Source organism: Carassius carassius, chromosome 26, assembly GCF_963082965.1.
Source record: "Carassius carassius chromosome 26, fCarCar2.1, whole genome shotgun sequence".
Classification (NCBI taxonomy): Eukaryota; Metazoa; Chordata; class Actinopteri; order Cypriniformes; family Cyprinidae; genus Carassius; species Carassius carassius.
The window spans coordinates 15029958-15052977 of NC_081780.1; the positions used below are offsets into that span (position 1 = coordinate 15029958).

A 23020-nucleotide genomic window follows, 5' to 3' on the forward strand; every position below is an offset into this window, starting at 1 on the left:
AGTACCTCTTAAAGAAGTAACCATTGGCTTCAAATTGCTGTCGTAGCATGACCTTCCCCCTGTACTCGATTATGAGCGAATCGGCAGCCAAGTCCCGAACAGCCTTAAGAATGCGCTTGTTCTTCTGTACGTGACTCTGGGAGGAAAAAGTCCCAATGAGCATGTCTTACAAAGCCACAAACGGCATACCAGAAACGAACACCAATATCCTGGTGGAATTTGAATATGTGAGTATTTAATACCTCTACGGGGGGTTTGAAGGCTGCGGTATGTGTATTGTAGGCCAGCGTTTTCCCATCTCTGGCTTCTTTTACTCTCAGCAGTATCCGCACTTCTTCACTGTACTGATTACTGCTGGCTTCCTCATAGCGCTCCATCCACGACTTCATCTTATTCTCCCAGAGAGAGGGAGGATCTGTCGGCTCACACTCGGGAGCTGAGCCCTGAGGACACAAGATGGAAAACAAGCAGCGTAAGCATGCGTAACACACGTACGAATAGTTATTTGGGGGGTAAATTTGGATAGCTCCAGAGTACACACCTTTACTCTAGATGACTTTCTAGAGCCTTCACGGAATGACTGAAACACAAAAACAAGCAGAAATCAGCCAGGTATCTCTCAAAACAGGTGAAATAACTGATTTTGGTTCCTTAAAATTACAATTCTGAACAATATTCAAATAGAAAACAAAAAAGCAAAACAAAACACGACTGCATTAAAGTGATTAAAAAAAGTGACAGTTAAGACATTTCGACCGCAACAAAAGATTTCGGATTCAAATAAATACTGTCGAAGCAAAATCTTCTGAAAGATTTTATTCTTTTTAATTATTTTTTCATTTTTGAAGCCAGGTTTACATTTACTAGAAGTGTTTGTTGTGTGATTCAGACCTTCTTGGCCCTGGCTGTAGCCGGGGGCTCCTTTTCTCCACTCTTCTTTCGTTTCTTATCAGTCTGTTTGTTCCCGAGACGTGCTGTTGTGAGTGTGATGCTGGTTGGGGTGTGCTGAAACGCTGTGTACAACTCTAGTGGAACCTCATCCCCACTTTCTGTAGCACTGGTGTCCCCGTCTGCAACAATACACACATTGCATGAGCTTTTACATTGAATTTACCACCTCAACCATCACGATACAACTGATATTTACCCCTTAACCATAAACATAAAGTAACTGTAGTTTGAACAGACACTATTGTCCTCAAGCTGCAGATGTAATGCCCAAGCATCTAAGATGCACCAAGAGGCAGAGACAAAGCAATTATTAACATCACTACAAGAAGAGTTTCTTATAGAATTGCCAGTATAAATTACAGGAAGGTCAGGTATAAATTTCACATTATACAAAAGCTCATATGATCCTGTCTAGTGTAAAGTCTCTAAAAGATGTTTATCTGCAGCTGAACTGTGGGAAAAAGCGACAAAAAGTGGCATTGCTTCTTTGGGAGAGGTTGAACATGTCTATAGGTGTGTTTTTTGGTGTGCATGCATGAAAAAGAAAGAAAGAAAAAAAAAACTCACCAGACATGTTCTCTCTCTTCCTGGTTTGCAGCAGGATGGCGTGCTCTCGGTCCAGGGTGCGTGGTTGACAGCGTTCACACAGGTAGGTCTCGGGAATGTGCTGCCGGTCGATCCCCATGCAGTCTATGTGCTGCCACACACTAATACACACAGAGAGTTATCAATGAGGAGAAATGGCTTCAGTTATTTTGTATTATCTGTATTATCTGACTGAGAACAAAGCCACTGACAGATCCTACTATTCAAACATTCAACTGACTGTAAGTTTTCATCTACACTCTGAATTCCCAGCACTGTTACATGTTTTGTCTGCATTGCTAATCTCATAAACAAAGAATGGGATCATATCCCAGCAAACATTAATGCCACTGTTTGGACAACAACAAAAAACAGGTAATGCTGGAAAAAACTAACTGTAGTATTTTAACAGGTAAATCTACAACCAAAATAAACATAGTTCTTAAAAAACACTTCAGTCTGAATTGCTTTTCTTTGTAAAAATACATTGTTACATTGAAAACTTGACTTAATTAACATGACATTTCTGAACAATTGTTATTATTTTAAATTATTTTAGTATTCGTAATGTATAAAATAAAATCAACATTGATATACAAAGTAGCTTGAAATAATGAACAAAATTTAAACCCTTTTTTTATGCATTTTTAAAAAAGGGCTGGTTACAAACCGTAAAACATTTTAGATTACAAAGCTCTGAATAATTAAGAAAAGATATGCACAAAATATATTTTATTACTACATACACTACTATTGTTCAAAAGTTTGGGACTGATAAGATTTTAATTCATTTTTGTAAGGTTTCTGAAAATTTAAATCAAGAATACAGTAAATATATATATATATATATATTTCACATTTTATTATAATTCAAAATAACTGTTTTCTTATCTCAATACATTCTAAAATGTAATTTCTTCCTGTAATCCAAAACTTAGTTTTCAGGATCGTTAGTCATTACTACTCCGCAGAAATCTTTCTAATGCTGATTTGCTGCTTAAGAAATATTTCTTAATATTTTGGTCAAAACAGTGATACATTTTTTTTTTAAAAACTGTTAGATAAATAGAAAGAATAGCATTTACATGATATTAGATTTAGTGTGTAGCATTATTAAAATCTGTATTATCTTTATAACTATAACATGGACATTTTTACCTTAATACTAAGAGCATATCTGGGGCATATTTGCCCTTTAAGAGAATTTTTGACAGATACAGGTCTCTAATAACTAGAATATATATATTATTTTAGTTTGACGCATATAACAGAGAATTGCTTGACGTTAAAAAGAGATAAGTGCAATAAGTTGCTGAAACCCGCTCTTTAGCGTCTCGTCTCGCTGTCTGACTCACATCTGAAGCACATGTGCATTTCAGACGAGTTGGTTTGTCTTTTTGCATTTCCTCATGTTTGAACTGACACACACACAATTATGTCAATAATACCGGTCTCGACAATCATTCTCGTAAACACAGTCAGTTATGTTTTAAATTAATGTAAACAGCTAAGATAAGAAATCGGATGTGTATCATTATACTGGATCTGTGCGGTCAGATTTAAAGCGACAGCAGCCTAAAAAGAGGTCACTAATGTTAATCAAACAACAAAACAGCTATAACAAAGATTAATATAAATTAAATTCATACAGTGAACAGTTATTTTACACTTAATCATTACATTTCTGTACCTGAATACTACTGTTTATTTTATCTATGCTTGTAAAATATGCATTTCTTTCTTTCTTTTTATTTTTTTACTGACTGACTTTTAAATATTTTAAAATATCATTGAGGTAGACTTTACACACTTTACGCAATATCGTATCGCATTTTTTTAAAAAGGTATCGCATATCTCATCTTTCTTCAATATCGCACAGCCCTACAGCTTATGACAGATAAGCAACTCGGCAGGTTTTGAAGCGCAGCCATGAATGCTGTAATTACACACAGTTTGAACATGTCGAAGTGTGTGGTCCCACCTGCACTTGTCGCAGCAGATCATGTAGCCATCGTCATGGGTGAAGCCGCAAATACAGCGTGTGATGTCAGCACCGTAGCTGCCGTCTTCTGAGGTGCTGAGCGTGGTGCCACGCGACGCCTCGTCCTGCCCACCCGGCACGAACAAGTTCTCGCCTGGCCGGCCCCCGGACACAAACAAACCCTCGCCCGGCCGGATCAGTACCGAGGGAGGCGGGGACGCCGGCGGTGTGGGTGGGGGTCGCGCCCCATAATTGTGGTCCTGGAGGAAGAACCATTAGAAAGTCATGAAGCGGAAGCATGATCAGATAACACCGAACGCTGTAAATGCAGGAAGGAGTGTGGTGTGCTTTGCCAGAGGACAATACTCACGGCGTAAGGCAGACCGATGTAGCCGTGGGAGTGGTGGGAGCTGCTGCTGTAAATCTGATGAGGGTAGCTGGACTTCTCAACTACCACAGAGCTCGCCTCCACAGATTCTGGTCTACTCCATACACACAAACACACCGGGGAAAACAGAGAGAGAGGCCAGAATGAGGAACATGTCTGACAAGGCGTGTTTTTAAGCATACAAAAAAGAAAAGAAAAAAAGAAACAGGTTTGACAGCAGTGACACAAAAGGGAAAGGAAGATCAAAGATTAACAAAGCTTGCTGGGTTGCAAGGAGACGTTTATTCACCAACGAATCAATGGTTGTTTTTGCACCAGTCTTTGCATATTTTAGCATGACACAGAACACGACAGACCTCAGTAGTGACCTGCTATCTGTACACACTTGTGTGGGTGTGTGTGTGTGTGTGTGTCCCGTCATGCCCTCAGATGGCAGGACGCAGCTTGTAGAAAGTGAAATAACAGGATCACACTTCTCTGTAATCTCAAAATGAAGTCTGTCACAAACCCCAAACCCTATCTGGACCACACAAACATGACCAACGAAAGAGCGCTCGCTTCCACATGTTATAAGAAGCGAATGAAATGCATGGAAGAAGATTTCGAGTAAAACCAGACATGGCAGGAGGTTTTTGCATATGAAATTGTCTGAGAAAGAATACATAATGCCAGAAAGGACAGAGTAAGATGGACCTTTCCAGGCAGATTTATATATAAACAGTATTTTTATTGTACAAAAAAAAGTGTCACAGCCATTCTGAAGCTAGTATAGAAACAGATTACACGCTTAACCTAACACCAGTGTACTCACATAAACAACAGTTACAGGGTAATTTGCATTTTACTACTACACTTGTGCACATGAAGCAAGCATGTGCTGTTTTCAACAAGCGAATTGATTAAAAACAACCACAAATATATACACTTCAAAATATACCGCAGTTCTTAAAAGAACAGTATTATGTACATAAATGGTTCTAAACCTACCATTAAATCAAGGTGTCTGCAGCGTAAACAACACGAGCAGCGCGACAGCACACAGAAACCGCTCCAGATTTGTTTTTCTATCCTGTTTTTGCTATATTCCCACTTTCCTCTTAATCGTGTCTTACTGGAAGCGAAGAGAAAAACTGTACCTGCTGGCCTTCTCGTCACATTGACCTCGTGCCGTCCGTCCCTACCTCACGTTCACACTTCCTGATTCAGTTGGCGCTTCGCAGCCCAACTGTCAAAGTGAAAGTGTGTGAACTTCAGAGGGGCGGACCCTTGAGAGAAAGAGTGTGTGTGTGTGTGAGTCAACTTCGAGAACAAGAGCTCTTAAGAAGAAATGGCCCTTCCAGGCAGGCGATAAATGATTAGCAGGTTTTATTGATGCTTTTACGTTGCGGTGTGGTGTGGTTTTAGCGATAAGATTATCAACGCGGGACTGGTGACAAGACAGGGTATTTCCTGAGCATCAGTGACAATAAACTACAGTGTCTTTACGATAAAACAATTGCCTCTCTCAGCAAGGTTAGGAGGAGGACTTTAAATAGGCAGCGAGTCCAAAGGAGACAGAGAGAAGTCCGAGTAGGTGCAAATGTAAAGAGGTGTTTGGCAGTTAGACATTTATGACATTTGGTTTTTTTGCAAACATTTACATTGTGCATAACTTGAAATGAACCAGGAACTGTCACTGTCCTGCCCGGTGTAATAACTTTCTCATCTCAAATTTCAAAAAACACTGACAGCTAAAAGTCAGTCCTCTCAAAATAATGTTTGGTGACGAATCAGTGCACAAATTACACACTTCACCGTTAACAACCGGGGCCCGTTTCAATAAGGAGGTTCAACCAACTCGGAGTTAAAACTTCCACTCTGAGTTGACTCACTCTGAGATGGGAAACACTGGGTTTTCAGGTTCAGAACTGTTTAATTTAATAAGAATTGTTTAAGTTCAGTCAACTCTGAGTAGGTTGACTCTGAGTTTAGTGCGTGCACCACGACTATGAAAAACCATTATTAATGGAGCTCCAATATTATGATTCACCATTGCAACAGCTCCCGCCAAAAATGAGTCGACATACTTCATACTCAATACAAGTTAAATTCTTATCACTCTTATAATATTACAGGTGAAAACTGGCAGAATGGTAGGTTATTGAACTAATAGGCTCTTTATTTTCATGGTATCTCATGTGTAAATATATATGTGTGACCCTGGACCACAAAACCAGTCTTAAGTCACTGGGATATATCTTTAGCAATAGCCAAAAATACATTGTATGGGTCAAAATTATAGATTTTTCTTTTATGCCAAAAATCATTAGGATATCAAGTAAAGATCATGTTCCATGAAGACATTTTGTAAATTTACTACCGTAAATATATCAAAACTTAATTTGGACAACAAATTCTTTTGGACATATTTAAAATAGCGATTTTCTCCGTATTTTTTATTTTATTGCACCCTCAGATTCCAGATTTTTAAATAGTTGTATCTCTGCCAAAAATTGTCCAATCCTAATAAACCACACATGAATGGAAATCTTATTTATTCAGCTTTCAGATGATGCATAAATCTTAATTTAAAAAAAATTTATACTTAAGACTGGATTTGTGGTCATACATACTTGCATATAAATAAAATAATTGAAGTGAATTTTTCTGATTTGACAGGATAAGAAAAATACGGCAGACTGTTGACACTGTGTAGTCAAAAAAAAAAAAATAATATTAACCATATATTATGTATTATTTATATAATTCATAAATTGTTACACAGAATATAACATGTTTAATTTCAATGTATTCTTTTGTTTATATACACAAAATTAAAAGATATAAACAGGACCAACGACTGGGTGGTCAGGAGCTGAGGAGTGTGGTGCGTGTGAAATAACTGGAATTGTGGAATTGGAATTATTATCATTATTATCAGAGGACGGCGTTTGTGGTGGTGTAATTGAAGCTCCAATTAAATGTAACTGTATGCATGTGCTAATCATAGCCCACCACTCCAGAGACAGTTTAATATGGAACAGACAATTCACACACACACACACACACCTGTTGAGAGAGAGAGAGGGGCGACAGAGAGAGTAACATTACATGTATAGACATGAAATCACTCAAAGCACAAAGCAGTGTCCATCTAGGGCCAGATGAGGTTTAGAGGGATTACAGCAGCCGTTTCGGGTCCAGTGGCATTTTAACGGACCGTCTGTTGACATCACGGTGATGCACAATGCCTGGTACCCATGCCAACCTCTGCCGCAGGCCCGGGGTGGGCCGACCCTGGCTGAGGAGTAATGTCAGGAACAAGATGCTCGGATGAGATCTGGCGATGCGGAGACCACCCAGAAATAAACAACGCAACGTTCATTTTCTGTATGTGGTGTTTCTCATTTAGCAGCGGGTGGAGATCTTTCCTAAATCTTGTGGAATAAATCAGGCAGCGTAAGGACGCCGAAAGACACTAACACCCAGACGAGTGTAAAGCTGCATGGCAGCATGGCCTCTTAAGCAGGCTAAAGCTCCAGGACCCAGCTGTCACTCCTGCGCAGTGCAGGGCAGAGCACCATGGCAACACAAAGTGACGAGGCAATGGGACAGAGCTCCACATTTAAAGAGAAACACACTGCTTTCATTCAGCCGCATGCTGCAGAGGGGAGGGGTCTGCTGCGCGGCACGTGATCTCACATCTATCAGACGTTTAACAGCTGAGCTTCCTGCGCTCAAACTAATAAGATGTGGGAGAAATTGTATGAATAGGACTGTGCAAGACGTGCTTTAGTGATGCTACAAATACAGAACTCTAAACAAAAAGATTTATTTGCAATGCAATTCAGCATTTTCTAATGGGGACAGTAGACCGGATACATTTAAATGGTATCATTGGCAAAATCTTTTATTTAAAAAAAGAAAACAAAAAAAAACATTTAACACTTTCATTCTCTATTCTATTTCTATTCAAACGACTTTTTTTCTTTAAAAAGAAAAAAAAGAGCCGCTCACATTAGCAGACTCTATTGTTTTTCTTTTCTTTTGAATGGTTTAATTTGGTTAAACAAGAGACCCTCTAACATTAGCGTTCACCGTTCTTTCTCTAGTCTATCTACTCGCTTTTTTTTATTTATTATATACTAAAAGAACCTGCTGCTATGTGTACAGCTTTAGGCTAACTGAGACTTGTCACAGCACTTACATTAATGCTTTTGTTTGCTTCTATCGTCCTCTTTTGCCAATCGCTTTGGATAAAAGTATACGCTAAATGATTAAATGTAAATGTGTCTATCTCTCTATATACGTGTAATTTTTTCCCCTTATAAAATGCATTCAAAGCATATAAATCTTAAAATTTTCAATTCTTCACACAAAGCAATACATGCTTCCAGAAGTCTTTGTTTTATTGGTGTTTTATTGTCAATTTTTGAGCTTGAAAGCTCCAGTCCTCATCCACTTCTACTGTTCGGAAAAGCTTCACGACTTATTTTCTATTGAAAATCACTTCTTTTTCTGTGGATGCAACAGCAGCAGAGCATGTTTCTGATGAGAAAGAAGCAGATAGATGAGAGAGCGGAAGCGGTTGGTGGAAAAATCTGACTACAGATGCGTTTCTCTCTGCTGATGCAACCAGAAAACGAACAAAATCAAACCAAAGGTAGTGATGAGTCAATATGAAAGGACAACGACAGAAACAGAGAAACTCACTCTGAGCCTGCAGCCATGTCCAGGTATGAGGTGTTGGCCGTGTCCACCCCTACTGGGATGACTACGCTCATGACGTTCTGTGCTGGGAGTCTCTTGTCCTACTGAGTCCAGAGCACAGCAATCCAAAACACTGAGGCATGTCAGCCACAGCACTCATTGCACACATCTAAGTGCATCCACAAGGCCTGCAAAAAAACAAAGAAAGAAAGAGAGAAATATCACTGTTAGTGTTTGACAATCAACTTTACACCAGACACAAGATAGAACACAAACAGAGCTATAAAACGTGACGGGGACACATTCATAGACACTAGTACACACAGACAGGGCACATATTACGAAACCTGGGTCATTACAGCTAGTATTGTAAACAGGATATGACTCCTTTCAAAGAGTACCTATGATTCATAAAACAAATATGAGGCCGTGGTTGGCCCTGGAGGCTAATATTATTTGTGCAGACATCAACAGAAATACTATATACACTATAAAATAAATTGTTACTTAAAATTTTTAATAGATGAACTAATAAAGATCGGTTTGTGCTTCAACACGTTGGTTTGGGTAAAGTTTCCCTAACCCTAAAAGAAAAAGAAAAAAGATCAGTGTTTAAAAATGTCCTTTGTAAGATATGGGAGGGGAAGTGAAGATTGTGTGGCAAAACTGCGTCCAATAACAGAGCTCGACCTTTTCAGGAACAACAAACAGGGTGAAGTGACTCCGCATTGACTCAAGGGGGCGCAGCTACATGTTTGGAAGTGAAGGAGGAAGACAGGGAGAGAGAGAGAGAGAGAGAGAGAGAGAGAGAGAGAGAGAGAGAGAAAATAGAACATGGAGGCGGCCTTTTATATTTTCCTCTCTCATCAGTAAATGTGCACTCATCTTGAGCCTGCACAGAGACGAGCGGATTTAATGTGTTTGAATGGAGGCAAAATAAAAAATGACTGATGGAAAGATTCATGAATAAGCTTTGTGTGTGTCGGGTAAATGGAGACGAAGAGAAGCAGCTCTGTGGATAAAGGAGGGAACTGGCATTGACTGACAGCAAAAGACAGCCACAATAGCCAATCAGGGGCTTCCTTTGCAAGTAACGTTTTAATCCTGGTCATAGGGGCTAAATATGTCACACTGACATACTTCCCCTGGAACAACAAACAGCGTGGCGACAAAGGAATTAAAGTGTGTGTGTGTTGTGGTGATAAGTGGGATTAGAGGAGGGGCCAGATGCTGGGACATACAGTCTACAGATGAATCCTGGATTTTGGCAAGGCTTTTCAGCTACAAAACAGAAAACAGGATGGAAGAATACCAGCATTGTGCTAGCGACTTCTCCTTCAATTACAAAAAAAAACAAACAGCCCATCAATTATATTTATTAATATAAAATATATATACACATATCTATATTAGGGGTGTGATGGGTGTCTTATACACCTAACTAGCTGACATTTAAAGTAACTTCTTAAAGTGGTAGGACTAATCTGTGTTCCACAGGGGCACATAACCAATCTGTGGGTGCCAGAATAATTGCTGGTTGGTAGGGGATCAAATACTTATTTCACTCACTGAAAAGCAAATCGATTTCCAACCTTTATATAGTAAGTATATTCTCGATCCGTTAAAATTAACATTTTTGTGACATGCTTATGTTCACAGAAAGAAAATTCAAATGACAGAAAGCGACATCCTATTTGTTTTCTTTATTTTACAAAAGCACAATGTTTTGTTTTCATTGTAATAGTTCACGAATAAAAGAAGGCCTTTAACAGTGATGCATTATTAATAAGGCAATAAGTGTTAGAAAAGATTGAATATAAAAAAATGAGAATGTGCGCATTGAGTTCTGGGAAACTGCTTTGTTTATCTGCCATACTTGCAGGATAGCACTGCCTTTCCCTCATTGAGTTTAGGGCAGTATTTGATTATTTGTTGTGTTTGTGAAAAAATGTCTCCGGTGTAGGTCATTCATGCTGTATCGAGAATTGCAATAGAAAATCAGATCATCGTTCTGAGAGAAAACCGGACAGTGCAATAATAACAATTGCAAATTTCTAATGCAAAAACAACTGCAATGTGTAAAAACACCAAGGGAAGGAGTAATAAATCTGTTAATGTCACTGATTAAACCCATTGACTAACTCAATAAAATAATCACATTGCTGTATGTTTTTGAAAGGTTTTTGGTTTAATAGTTAACATTACCTTCTTTGCGAGCATTAATCTTATACAGGGGACTTTCCAAAATGCTTAAAGTGGCTTAAATGTACCAAGACATAATTGTAAAGCAAATACTATGTGCACATATGCATTTAAGCTCAAAATGTAAATGAAACGTGTTTATTTACACATTAAGCATTTTCCTCCCAAAAGGAAAACGCTTTACATTTAAACATGTCGCTTTAATATTCTGGCTCATCTGCATCACTGTCTTAGTACATTAAACCAGAATTTTTATATTTTTTTGCACTGCAGACTAGCGGTTTGTATGTGTATTTCATGTCGACGCGGACGACGTCGCAAAAGTAAAAATTAAAACTGACAAATAGCCTATGGCGTAAAGGCTATGGCGTAGGTCTGACGCAGAAGTATAAATCAGCCTTAAGGCCTCATGCACCGAATCGAGATGTCCGTACCATGTATATATGTATGCATGTATGTGTATGTATGCGTGTTTATTTTTATATTTGTCATATTTATATGCAGTGCACTATTTATAGAGACATTATATTATTTAATTATATATTTGATATATTATATTTGATATTATATTTTACCATTTTATTTAAACATTTCTTATTTAAACATCTTTCAAGACTTAAATCACTGAATTGTATCTTTTTTACTAAATCATTTATGTTTACAAAATTTGTTAAATTGCATTGTATTAAAAATGAAAAAAAAAAATTGTATAAAGAATGTTTATGATTTAAATTAAAATAATCTAAAATTACTTAACCATTTACCCGCCAAAGCCAATTTTAACCCACATTTGGTTCATTTTGGACTTTGCATACCACGAATTATGATCCACATCACTGCAAATAAACAAAACATGAACTTGCATGCCTGTACACAACACACACCTTCACCAGCCTTAACATGCCCCTTTAAACACACATTTACACTTCCCTATGAGGGTGGCACGTCTTCTGCTCACTGTATGGAAATAAGTTACTATGAGACTGTAATCTGCACATGCGGCATGATGAAGAACAGACTTGCAAACTGTGATGTGTGCGAGATATGCTTGTGCCCTATCCATAAAGGCTATAAAGCAGTCCAAAGACTCGCAGAGATGACAGCTGTCAGCTTGGGGGCTAATTAATAGGAATCTGACGAAATGCGATTTACTCTGTAGGCTACTACGATTCTCCCATTTTTGGCCACATCAGGTCGCTTTCACAAGCGCAGTGGGTCTGATATATTGGGGATGTTTCGACTGCTGTGAAAAATGAATGGAGTTTCACAGCTCCTGAAAAAGCACAGGAAATAATAGCTCTGTTCCAAATCTAGTGAAACGCCTTGCTGTCTTTTGTTTACATGGGCAGCTGTCCTCCGAGGCAGTATCCTGACTGAACTGCAACCTAAAAAGTGACTCATTTGGAATGCTTTTTGGTAGCACCTTAAGAGTTGTTCCTAAACAAACTCCTAATTTTAATAGTTGGTAAGGTAATAGTTTAGTTAAGGTATGGGGTAGGATTAAGGGATCTAACTTTACTGCAAATGTCAAAAAAGAAGAATTATTATTACTACTACTACGATTATACATTTTTCTTACAGAAGAACAGTAAGATTACAAGGCCAATATTTATGGCTATAAGGTTAGCGAAACAAAACAGATCTGTGTTTTAATATAAAGCTTAAGTGACCGTGCCCTCTCCATGAAGGCATAACAACATTGTGTTGTGTAATAAACCCATTTCCCTTAGAAAGTATACAGTGGTCTCTTTCCAGCTTTCACACACCGATTCTGTTCTTCTTGGCCTCAGCAGGACAATCCTGCCGTCACTGCTCAGGAATGCACGCATGCGCACTGCCTCTCCGTGTACACACACACACACACACACACACACACACACACACACACAACAAAAACCCCCTCCTCAAATGTAAAGGGAGGTTGTGGAAAAATCTAGTACAGTAGAGCATTCCTGGCTAAATCCGAGCATTCAGGCTCCCTCCGACACGCCCATTTCCTTTAGTAGAACCGTCTGAGGAACACAGCCAGAGAGAGAGGGAAAAGAAAGAGAGAAAAGCGCTTCCCTGCCCTACCCGGATTTCTTTCCCTCCCCTCTGCACTTCCTAAATAAACCCCTGACACTCGGAGGGGAAGGGAGGGGTGGACGGGGAGATGGCTGCCGAATACGAGCCCAATTAAATGGTCATGAGGAGAGAGAAGCCATTTAAAGAGCCTATGAAAAGATAAGCAGCCTTTGAAACTAAAATATATAAAACACTCGTAATGTTATGCAACACATCATGTAATATTCCTTTTCTCTGTCCTGTCCTTCCAGGGGAATGATCCATCTAAGGCTGGGAATTCTGGCGCAGAAGCCACCAGCTGAATCCGACTGTTTTTCCTCCTCTCTGTACGGACACACTGTTGTACGGGAAGCTTCTCCCTCGCTACATCGGGGAGGGAAACCCACAGCCTCCTGTAGGAGTGTCAACACGTTTCTCCCTCGCTCTCTCCCACAGTCGTTTTTTCCTGGTTCGCTTGGTCTGATTTTCAGCGGGGAGAGATGGAAATAGAGCTGGCTTCCAAACGCTAGCCCCGGCGATGTGACTTCACACCGTTCTGGCAGACTGAGTCATCACAACCTACGCTACACCGAGGCTTCACACAACCACGTGCCTCAAAAACACACGAACGCACGCCGACAGCTTTTCCTGACTGTCATTGATGAAGATGCATGAGGTACGAGGTCGTGTCACCTCGTTAGACAAATCCGCCACAATCGGGGCACAATCACGGCCAGCTCTAGCCGCCGAATAGAATAGAGAGATGCCTACTTGAATACAATATTTTATTAGCGATGTTTACTACATCAAACAAGCCATGCTAAATGTCATTGCTGCAGATAATTGAATGATAATAAAACGGGTGAAAATTTCACAGATGTCCCACGTCCAGAGGACAGAATTTCATAAAGACCTCAGAGTGGGCACTTTTTTTTTTTAACTTTATTTTTCTACTTTTTTTTTTTCAAACAGATAAAACAACATCCACAAACATTTATAATACAAGTGCACATCTCCATCCTTACATACTTTTGCGTACACTAGTACAAACAAAAAGTATATTCTGAGCACATATACACATACATGGACATACACTGGTCACCAAGGAGAGAACTTATATTATATTCCAGATCACATGATTCACTCAAATTCTGCAATACTGTTTTGTTAAGGGTTAAACTGCCAACTCTATCCATTAGTTAGAAGTCAAAAATGATTTTCATCTCTTTTCAACCATTTTTGCCAATGTGATACCATACTTTCAGTTTGTTTTCTTAACGAAAAAGTCAGAGATTCCATATTGTACACCTCCGTTACAATCTCTTGCCATTTCCTTGTGATGGCTTTCTTACTGGCTGCTAGTAGTATATTAGAAAGATAAGTATCCTCTTTTGTCATATCTAAAGGGATGATGCCCAGGTACATAGTTTTAAAGTCACATTCCAGATTCATCCCCATTATTGCATTCATTTCTCTATTTAAATCCTGCCAATAAGTATGAATTTTGTTACAGTCCCAAAAGATGTGAAAATGGTCTGCCAGTACATTTCCACATTTTCTCCAGCATTCACCAGTTTTTGGATTCCCAGTTTGTTGATACTTTACTTTGGGGGTTATGAAAAATCTTATGGTATTTTTCCAGACAAATTCCCTCCATGAATCTTAACTTGTTGTATTCATCTGCGTTTTACACATAGTTAGCCATTCTTCTCCTGTAATACTTATATTGGCTTCCTTTTCCCACTTTTGTTTCACATAAGTTGTAGAGTAATTTTTTGCTGACATTAAACAGGAATAAATTCTTGATACTACTTTCTTATTCAACTTTTTTTTATATGCATCTATAAATATTTGCACTATTGTGGGACCATCTTCTTCCACATTCTTTATATTCTTGTTGAAGTAATCTCTAACTTGAAGATATCTGAAAAAATCTTGTTTATCTAAGTAGTATTTCTGGGAAAGTTGTTGAAAGCTCTCTATTCCATTCCCAGAAGAGATTAAGCAGAAGGATGTTATACCTTTTAAACTCCATTGTTTAAATCTCAGATCCAGTTTTGCTGGTCTAAATTGTAAGTCTTATTATTCTTCCCTGTCTTTCCATTTTAGGGTTTTTTAATTCTTTATACCATATTTCCAAGGGGGTCTTTGTCCAGCAGTTCAAATTATGTAATTGTGTCTGCTGATACTTTCTATCTCCTAATAACGCTTTAAGGGGTAATTCAAATTGTGACTGTTCAAATTCTTTCCACTTTGCACAGTATTCATCATTACACCAGCAAACCAAGTGTCTTATCTGTGCTGCTTTATAGTAATCATCTAATGATGGCAGACCTCTTCCACCCTGTTCTCTAGGAAGTTGTAGAGTGTTAAATCTCACTCTAGGTCGCCCACTTTTCCAAATGAAGCGTGATTTAATTTTTTTCCATTCATCAAATTGCTTTTTTGGTATGTCCACTGGCAAGGCTTGAAAGAGAAAAAGTATTCGTGGCAAAATATTCATCTTTATAATCTCTATTCGATTATATAGATCTAAGGGTAGGAGATTCCATCTGTTCAAGTCTGTCTTTATGTTTTCTGTGATAGGGTCGAAATTCAATTTATAAATAATTGATAAATCAGCCGGAATTTGAACTCCAAGATATCTAATAGAGGATGTATTCCATTTAAATGTGTATTCATTACGTATTTTATTACTCGGATTATAATTGCATGAGAGAGTTTGTGTTTTATGTACATTTAGTTTGTATCCTGAGTATGATCCAAATTTTTCAAGGGAATACATCACTTTGGGAAGGCTGAGCACAGGGGATGTGAGAAATAACAACACATCGTCAGCATACAAACATATCTTGTGTTCTATATCCTTTACTATCACTCCTTTAATTTCTCTGTCATCTCTGATTAGTTGTGCCAATGGCTCAATAAACAAAGCAAACAGGGCGGGGCTTAATGGACACCCTTGTCGGCATCCTCTTTCTAAATTAAAATAATCAGAGACCTCACCATTAATTTTAATTTTTGCTGTAGGGGTTGAATATAAGGATTTAATAATTTTTATTGAGTCATTTTTAAACCCAAATCGTTGCAAAACTAAATATAAGAATTCCCAACTTACTGAATCGAATGCCTTTTCTGCATCTAAACTAATTATGAGGGCATTTATTTTATTCTGACGTATTTTATCAATTACATGTAAGGTTCGCCATATATTATCATATGTCTGTCTTTGTTTTACAAAACCTGTTTGGTCTGTATCTATTAAGTCTGGGAGAATGTGTTCTAATCGTTTAGCTATTATGGATGCATAAAGTCTGTAGTCAATATTTAGAACTGAGATAGGTCTATACGAGCTACATTCCATTCGGTCTTTTCCTTCCTTTGGAATTACAGATATTACGGCCTCCTTCCAGGATCTAGGGGCATCACCTTCCTGTAAGGTGTAGTTAAAACATCCATGAATCATTGGCATCAATTGTTCCCTAAATGTTTTATACCATTCTGCCGGAAAACCGTCCATTCCTGATACTTTATTTGTTTTAAGTTTAGATATAGCTTTGTTTATTTCCTCTATAGTTATATTTTGAGTTAAGACTTTATTTTGTGTTGATCCAATCGATGGTAAGTCTAACTTGTACAAAAAACTCTGTATGCTTCCAGTCTGGATATCCCTTTTTTGAGAGTATAATTCCTCATAATATCTTTTAAAAGCTTGTTGTATTTCTTCCAGTTTATGACATACCTTTTTGGACTTGGGATCTCTAATTTTAAATATGTTTCTCTCTGCCTGCTGTTTCTTTATTCTCCAAGCCAAAAGTTTTTTTGCTTTTGGACCATTTTCATAAAATCTGCCTTAAAAATTTCAGTTTTAATTGTTCTTGCTCATCATAAATCTTATTAAGCTCGGATTTCACCTCTTTTATCTTTTTCAAAATAGTTGGGTCACTTTTCTTACCATGTTTAGTCTTTAATTCTGTAAGTTTTGTGTTCAAATATTTTAAATATTTCTGTTTTTCCTTTTTTTTTTGTGAAGCCCACATTATAAGTTTTCCTCTCATAACCGCCTTAGCGGCATCCCATAGGATACAGGGTGATACCTCTCCATTATCATTATGTGTTAAATATTCGGAGAGTTCTTTCTGAATATATTCTTGACATGCCTGATCCTTTATATGGTTTGCATTGAGCCGCCAGAATGTGTTTTTAGTTCTACTCTCCATGAGCACCGTTAGGTACACTCCCGAATGATCTGAGATGTCCCTTGTCCCTATTTTGCAGTCCTTGACTCTATGTCTTTCTGAGCCAAACATAAAAAAATAATCAATTCTAGAGTGGGACCTATGAGCGGAGGAAAAAAAAAAGTAAAATGTTTTTCAAAAGGATTTAAGTCTCTCCACACATCTATTAAACCTAATTCTTGCATAATATTTCTCATTTGTCTAGCTTCTTGACTAATTCGCTTGGAGTAAGAAGAGTCAAGCTTAGGTTGAAGTTGCACATTCCAATCTCCCCCGCAAATAAGTGTCCCAGATGTCTCCACTGCTATAATATTAAATACTTTTTTGAGGAATAATTTGTCTTCTCCAGGTGGTCTATACACATTTACTAATGTAACTTCATTTTGGTCAATAGTCCCTTTTATAACAATATATCGCCCTTCTTTATCAGTAATCTCAGAAAGCAACTGAAAATTAACCTTGTTTGAGATTAATGTTGCTACTCCTCGTTTACGGCCATTATTGTATGAAGAGAAATATACTCTAAATCCCATTTTCCGCAGTTTCTTGTGTTCTGTGTCAGAAAGATGGGTCTCCTGCCAAAAGATTATTTGTTGATTTTCTCTTTTCATTTTAGTAATAAGTTTATTTCTTTTAATTGGACTTAGTAACCCATTAACATTCAAGGTAACTACCTTATATTCCTGTCTCAGCATGTAATCTAAGCAAAAAAAGTTGTAGGAATTGAGGTGACCAAAACATACAATTCAAAACAGTGAACATATTGAACCACACAAAGAACAAAAAAGAACTGACCTCCAAACTTGAAGTTTTTCTTAACTTCCACATGTGAGGGGTAGGCCTTCTTTCTCTAAAGGGCCCCTCTCTGTTGTGCAAATTGCACAAAATGTGTTATCTTTTCAGCACCTATAATGACTGGTCTTATATTCTTGTATTTTCGGCTAGGTTTATAAATTAAGTCCTTGTTTTCTTCCCTTATAGGCCTATAAACTGTTTTATTCTAGGAAATTATAGTCTTCTTGTCGACCTAACGTTATATGTCCATTATTCATCCAGTATTCTGAGTCTTGCGCAATCTTAAATTAAATCCAATCATTCAGATAGAGCTTGAGTTATCTCTCTGAAACCCGCGCAGTTTCTCCCGGATCTTTGCTCGATGCGTTTCTTTATTTTTCTTTGATGTCGCGTCCACTTTTTCCCACGATCTCTGCTTAGTTTTTTCAGGAGGGCCCATTCCAGCAGCCTCTTCAGTATTTATCAGGCCCTTTTCTTTTAAGTCTTTCATTGCATCCATCGTCGTATTGTATGTAACCGGGCCGTTCTCCAGAAAGACTTTCAGCTTTGCAGGTGGTGGCGTTTGAAACTTGATTCCTTTCCCTTTAAGAATTTTCCTGATCGGTGCGAATGCCCTTCTTTTCTGTTGGATCTCCGGTGGATAATCGTGGTCAAAGAAAATTCTTTTCTCATTGCAATTCACCTCTTTCTTCTTCCACGCAGACCGAAGAACCAAATCCTTTGTCTTATATTCCAGGAAGAATACCACCACCGATCTCGGATACGCATCCGTGGGGTGCTTGGGTCCGAGTGCTCTGTGACATCGTTGGATTTTGAGGTCCAGGTCGCCAAGTGCTAGCTCCGTTTTAATGATAGATTCGACAAATTCTTGGGCATTATTCCCTTCGCATCCTTCCGGTATTCCGAAAATACGGATGTTATTTCTGCGCGAGCGTGTTTCAAGATCTAACAGTCTCTCCTGTAGATTATCTTGTATTTGGATGCTTTGACCGAGGACCTCTTTCAGCTCAGCATTGTTTTCCTCTAAATCTGCCACTCGCTGTTCGGCCTCGTCGATCCGCTCTGCTGTGGCGTTTAGGTCCGTGACTAGCTCATTCACTTTTTGCTTGACTTCTTGCTTAAGATTGCACAATTCTTCTTTCATGTCTTTCGCAATAGAATCTCGAAAGGCCACCAGTTCAGTTTTAATATCCACACGAAAGGCTTTAATGTCAGCGTGTATCGCCGCGATACTAGCTGACAGGTTATCAGCGGGACCGTCAGCTATCTCTTCCACTGTTTTTTCCGCCTTTTCAGGTTTTGGTTGTGATTTAAGTCTAGCCTTTTTTGCTTTGTCCCCCTCCATGTTAATTAGTTAAATTTGTTGGTTGATCAGAAGTATAAAATGGGGGATTAACGCCAGACCGTCTGGGAGCACTTACATTAGGCTGCTGCACGTGTCGGCGCCATTCCGGAAGTCCCAGAGTGGGCACTTTTGACTTTGGCCAGTAAGCAAGGACACTTCTTGGCCATGTATTTTCTCTCAGCCTTTTGAACAAACGTTAATGAGGTTAATGGCTCCTGCGCTAGACTGCCAAGTGGCTGACCACAGTGCACCTCCACCACGGTCAGAAAGGAAGCACTTGACATTCTTAAATTAGATAAGGATGACTGTTGACAAACCAAGTCAATGATGCATATCCCCCATCTAGAAAAGTGTGTTTTATTTATACTAGTTAAAGAAAACCAGATTTTTATATTTTCTGAAGAAAAACCAAAATATGCTTGCTAAGGCTGGGCGATATGGCCCAAAACGTTTTCACAATTTTATCTCATATCAGCGGAAATCGATAATTATCATGATAACGGTAAAATCTTTATTTCAAGTTTAAAGCCGGATGTTTGCTCTATATAAAAAGCTGTAGAAAAACCAGACCAGTTAATTTTCCTCGACATAAATCTTAATAGAAAAATGTAGTATATCTTATTTTCTCCATGAGTGATACTGTTTTTTAAATCAGGGAAACCGGTTTGTGTTGCTTGATACTACTAATAATAATAGTATCACTTTTCAATTTTTGATTTTTAATCTCTCTTAGAAATGCACATTTGATAGTAGTTGTAGCTTGAGTTAGGATGCAGATACAAATTTTGGTTCATTATCAATACCAATAATATCATTTTTATATGGTAAGGTTATTTTTTACTATGGTCTTCCATAGTAGCATACATCAGTTAAACACTAATAATCAGTTAAAATACTAAAACCCTAAGGCAAACAAAAACAAAATTCCTTCCTTATATTGGAAGCAGTTTTGGAGTATCATAGTGTACGTATAGACATGGACGTGCAGGGGTCAAATCAGTCCATAATGCCATGGGCGAGAAGGACAGTCGGAGCCACTAAGACTTCACGATGGCACAGCTGCATGATCGATTTCACGCCTGGCTCACACCATTATATCACAAACACCACACAATAACATTCACACATTTAGAAATGGGTAGGATGAAGGGATGCCTGCTCTATGGGACACCTGTCATGTAGGTAGGGCCCACTGAGAGAGCTCGGTTACAGCCAACAAACAAAAACAGGTTACCTGAGCCCACAACTCCTCCCTTCACATCTCTCACGTGACCTCACGGCACTAACAGGCCTCCCGGTGGAACCAGCTACATGCAAATGTGCCAAACCACACCTCAGCTCCAGAAATATGAAAACATGCTATCTTTTACGTTTAGGAGTCGAGCAAACAGGCTTTTTAGAGTGTGTTTTGTCAGGTTTTTATCATGTGTGTGTGTGTGCCCCGGTGTGCGCAATGCGAGGATAAGATGCGTCACCTGAGACTGCGATTGTGAGCCTCCTGCCTCTCTCTCCCTTTAAAACCTCCATCTCTCCTGAGGGGGGCACTTTACTTCTCCAACACAGAGAACAGACAGACACTGCCCCTGGGCTCACACACACAGCGTCAAATCACCTTTGCGCAGGGAGGCTAGAATGCAAGTGTGACATGTCAACCTGACAAAGAAGAATACAGGATGGTCAATGTGCTGCAGAGCTGTTTATGCTGATCGGAATTTGCACGTTTTAATCTTGCAGATCAATATTATTTACTAAAATAATAGCTTTATTATGCCTTAGTACAATAAAAATCTTCACTTCTTATATCAGTTGTCACACACAGCCTTCACCTTTCCATGCATCCCCGTCTTAAAAAAGACAGGTTATGCAAAACATGACACCGGGGAGTGCTCATTCTGAACTCTTCAAGTTCATCCACCATGTTTCCATCAGATGAGACGACAGTGTAGTTCAAATGCACTAGGTTTATTATTTAAAAACAAACCAGGTTTGCTTTATTCTTCGCGTGGATCACTTCCCTCGAGTGCCGCTGTCGGAGTTGTGAGCTGTGTGTTGATGTGCGTAGGCTGATGTTGCATCCTCTTTGCACAGCTTCTTTGTGATGTCACACCACTACATGCCAACGATTGGACCTCCATCTACAGGAAACGCCTGTGAGAAAGCCACAGCCTGCACTGTACACGGTCTGCTCCTCTCGTTATCTGCAGGCAAGCACAGGCGCAAGCTTTTCCATGCAGACAAAAAAAAATACTGTATTTGTGGAGCAAATCAGCATTTATACAATAGATGGAAAATCCATTCTTAATGGGCATCTTGATTCTCAGCCATGGTGCTGTCCTGAAGAAAAAAAAAGGTCCAAAGCATGTGTTTGGCAAGTATCTCGGACCATCATCTCACCAGTGGCTGCCAAAGTTTGCAACACAGAGGCCAGTCTCACAGTTTGGCTAAGTGAAAAAAATGTAGCACATACTGGCTTCAACAAGAAATATGCACAAATTGGCATTTTCAGAAAGCTGTCGGAGCAACGCCTTGGTTTATATTACGGAAAGCCTTTCTAAACACAATCAAATTCCTATTAATGAAAACACATGAACTTCAGCAAACTTTCCACAGTCATGCATCTGCTATGGCCAGTGGATGAGAGGTAAAAGGAGAGCTCGGGGTTTGGGGAGGGGGTCTTCATCAATGTCAAAGGAGAAACAATCGAGTCACAGCTGTTATCACACAGCTTGACCCTATAATTCCACCTGCCCCCAAAAACTACTACATCAGCATTCATATGCCGCGTGATGGCTTGACCCGCTGGATAACCGAAGCCCCCGATGATGTGCCATCAGTTCACGCATGAGCAGTCACTCGCCTGCTTCCTATCCAAGATCAAGATTACATTTTTGCAGCATCATTGTCTATTCATTAGGCATTAGGGCCCATGTTTACCCCATCAAACTGCTCTGATGAATAACCACATTCTTCTGGACCTGTAAGCTCCCTGCTGACCAGAGGGAGGGAGCAGTAATCATGAGAGAAATATGACACAGTCGTGTGGGTTTCGCTCTTTTCTATACTGCAGTAAACTCAATCCTCAAATAAAGTCGTACTGCTCAGAGTGGCTGTTTAACCAAAACTCTTTTTTGCGGAGTAGTTTTAAGAAGTCAATGGTTGTGCACGAGCTCGAGAAACACCTAATTTCCTGTTAAATCGTTAGGTGAGGCAATGCACACATCTAGGTTTTGGTACAACACAAACCTCCCTTTCACAAATTTTCAGTAAGGTAAACTAAGTCACAAAAGAATTTCCTAGGGGTGGGTGGTTTGACGAAATGCATATTTCGCAACACGAGTCATTTTACTTCATAGTGAAGTTAATTTGGTTATTTTATTTCATCTTTATTACAAACTAGAACAAAGACGCAAATAACAATAGGAGGAACAATATAAGAAAGACAACTGAAAAAAAATAGTACAGATAAAGTAGATCTATTTAACAGCATCATGTAAGAAAAACTACAGAAGTCAAATCAAACGTAAAAATAAAAATCACTGCAGTCTTCACTCTGTGTATTGCATGAGTGTGTGTGTGTGTATGTATGTATATATATATATATATATATATATATAAACGCGTCGAAAGACGTTTGTCTGAGTTCGTTCAGTTTGTGGTTCGATTTCCTCGTGATTTGTGAAAGCAATGAGGTCCTGGTATGCTTTGTATGGACCAGCATAACAGTAATGATTGGGGTTGAACTAAGCGGTTCAGTACTAGAATATTTTTTATATAGGCTATATTAATTATTATTATAATCCCC

The 23020-nt window shown here is 38.8% G+C and overlaps 1 protein-coding gene and 1 long non-coding RNA gene across 7 annotated transcripts in view; one reads left to right on the forward strand and one right to left on the reverse strand.

Annotated features, from left to right (window-relative positions):
* Window positions 1-23020, reverse strand: part of LOC132105874 (inactive histone-lysine N-methyltransferase 2E-like) — a 37196-nt gene that overhangs the window by 11563 nt on the left and 2613 nt on the right. For all 6 annotated transcript variants that reach the window (XM_059511356.1, XM_059511352.1, XM_059511353.1 and 3 more), the window contains exons 2-9: window positions 8599-8783; window positions 3889-4000; window positions 3519-3778; window positions 1519-1658; window positions 892-1070; window positions 542-580; window positions 243-443; window positions 6-136 (exon numbers count right to left, since the gene is read on the reverse strand). In XM_059511356.1, the coding sequence (XP_059367339.1) occupies window positions 6-136; window positions 243-443; window positions 542-580; window positions 892-1070; window positions 1519-1658; window positions 3519-3778; window positions 3889-4000; window positions 8599-8669 (1133 nt within the window). In that variant the 5' untranslated portion in view covers window positions 8670-8783. The remainder of the gene's footprint in view (window positions 1-5; window positions 137-242; window positions 444-541; window positions 581-891; window positions 1071-1518; window positions 1659-3518; window positions 3779-3888; window positions 4001-8598; window positions 8784-23020) is intronic.
* Window positions 12701-13712, forward strand: LOC132106299 (uncharacterized). The gene is made up of 2 exons (XR_009424104.1): window positions 12701-13203; window positions 13297-13712. It is a non-coding gene; the product is annotated as an uncharacterized LOC132106299 (long non-coding RNA).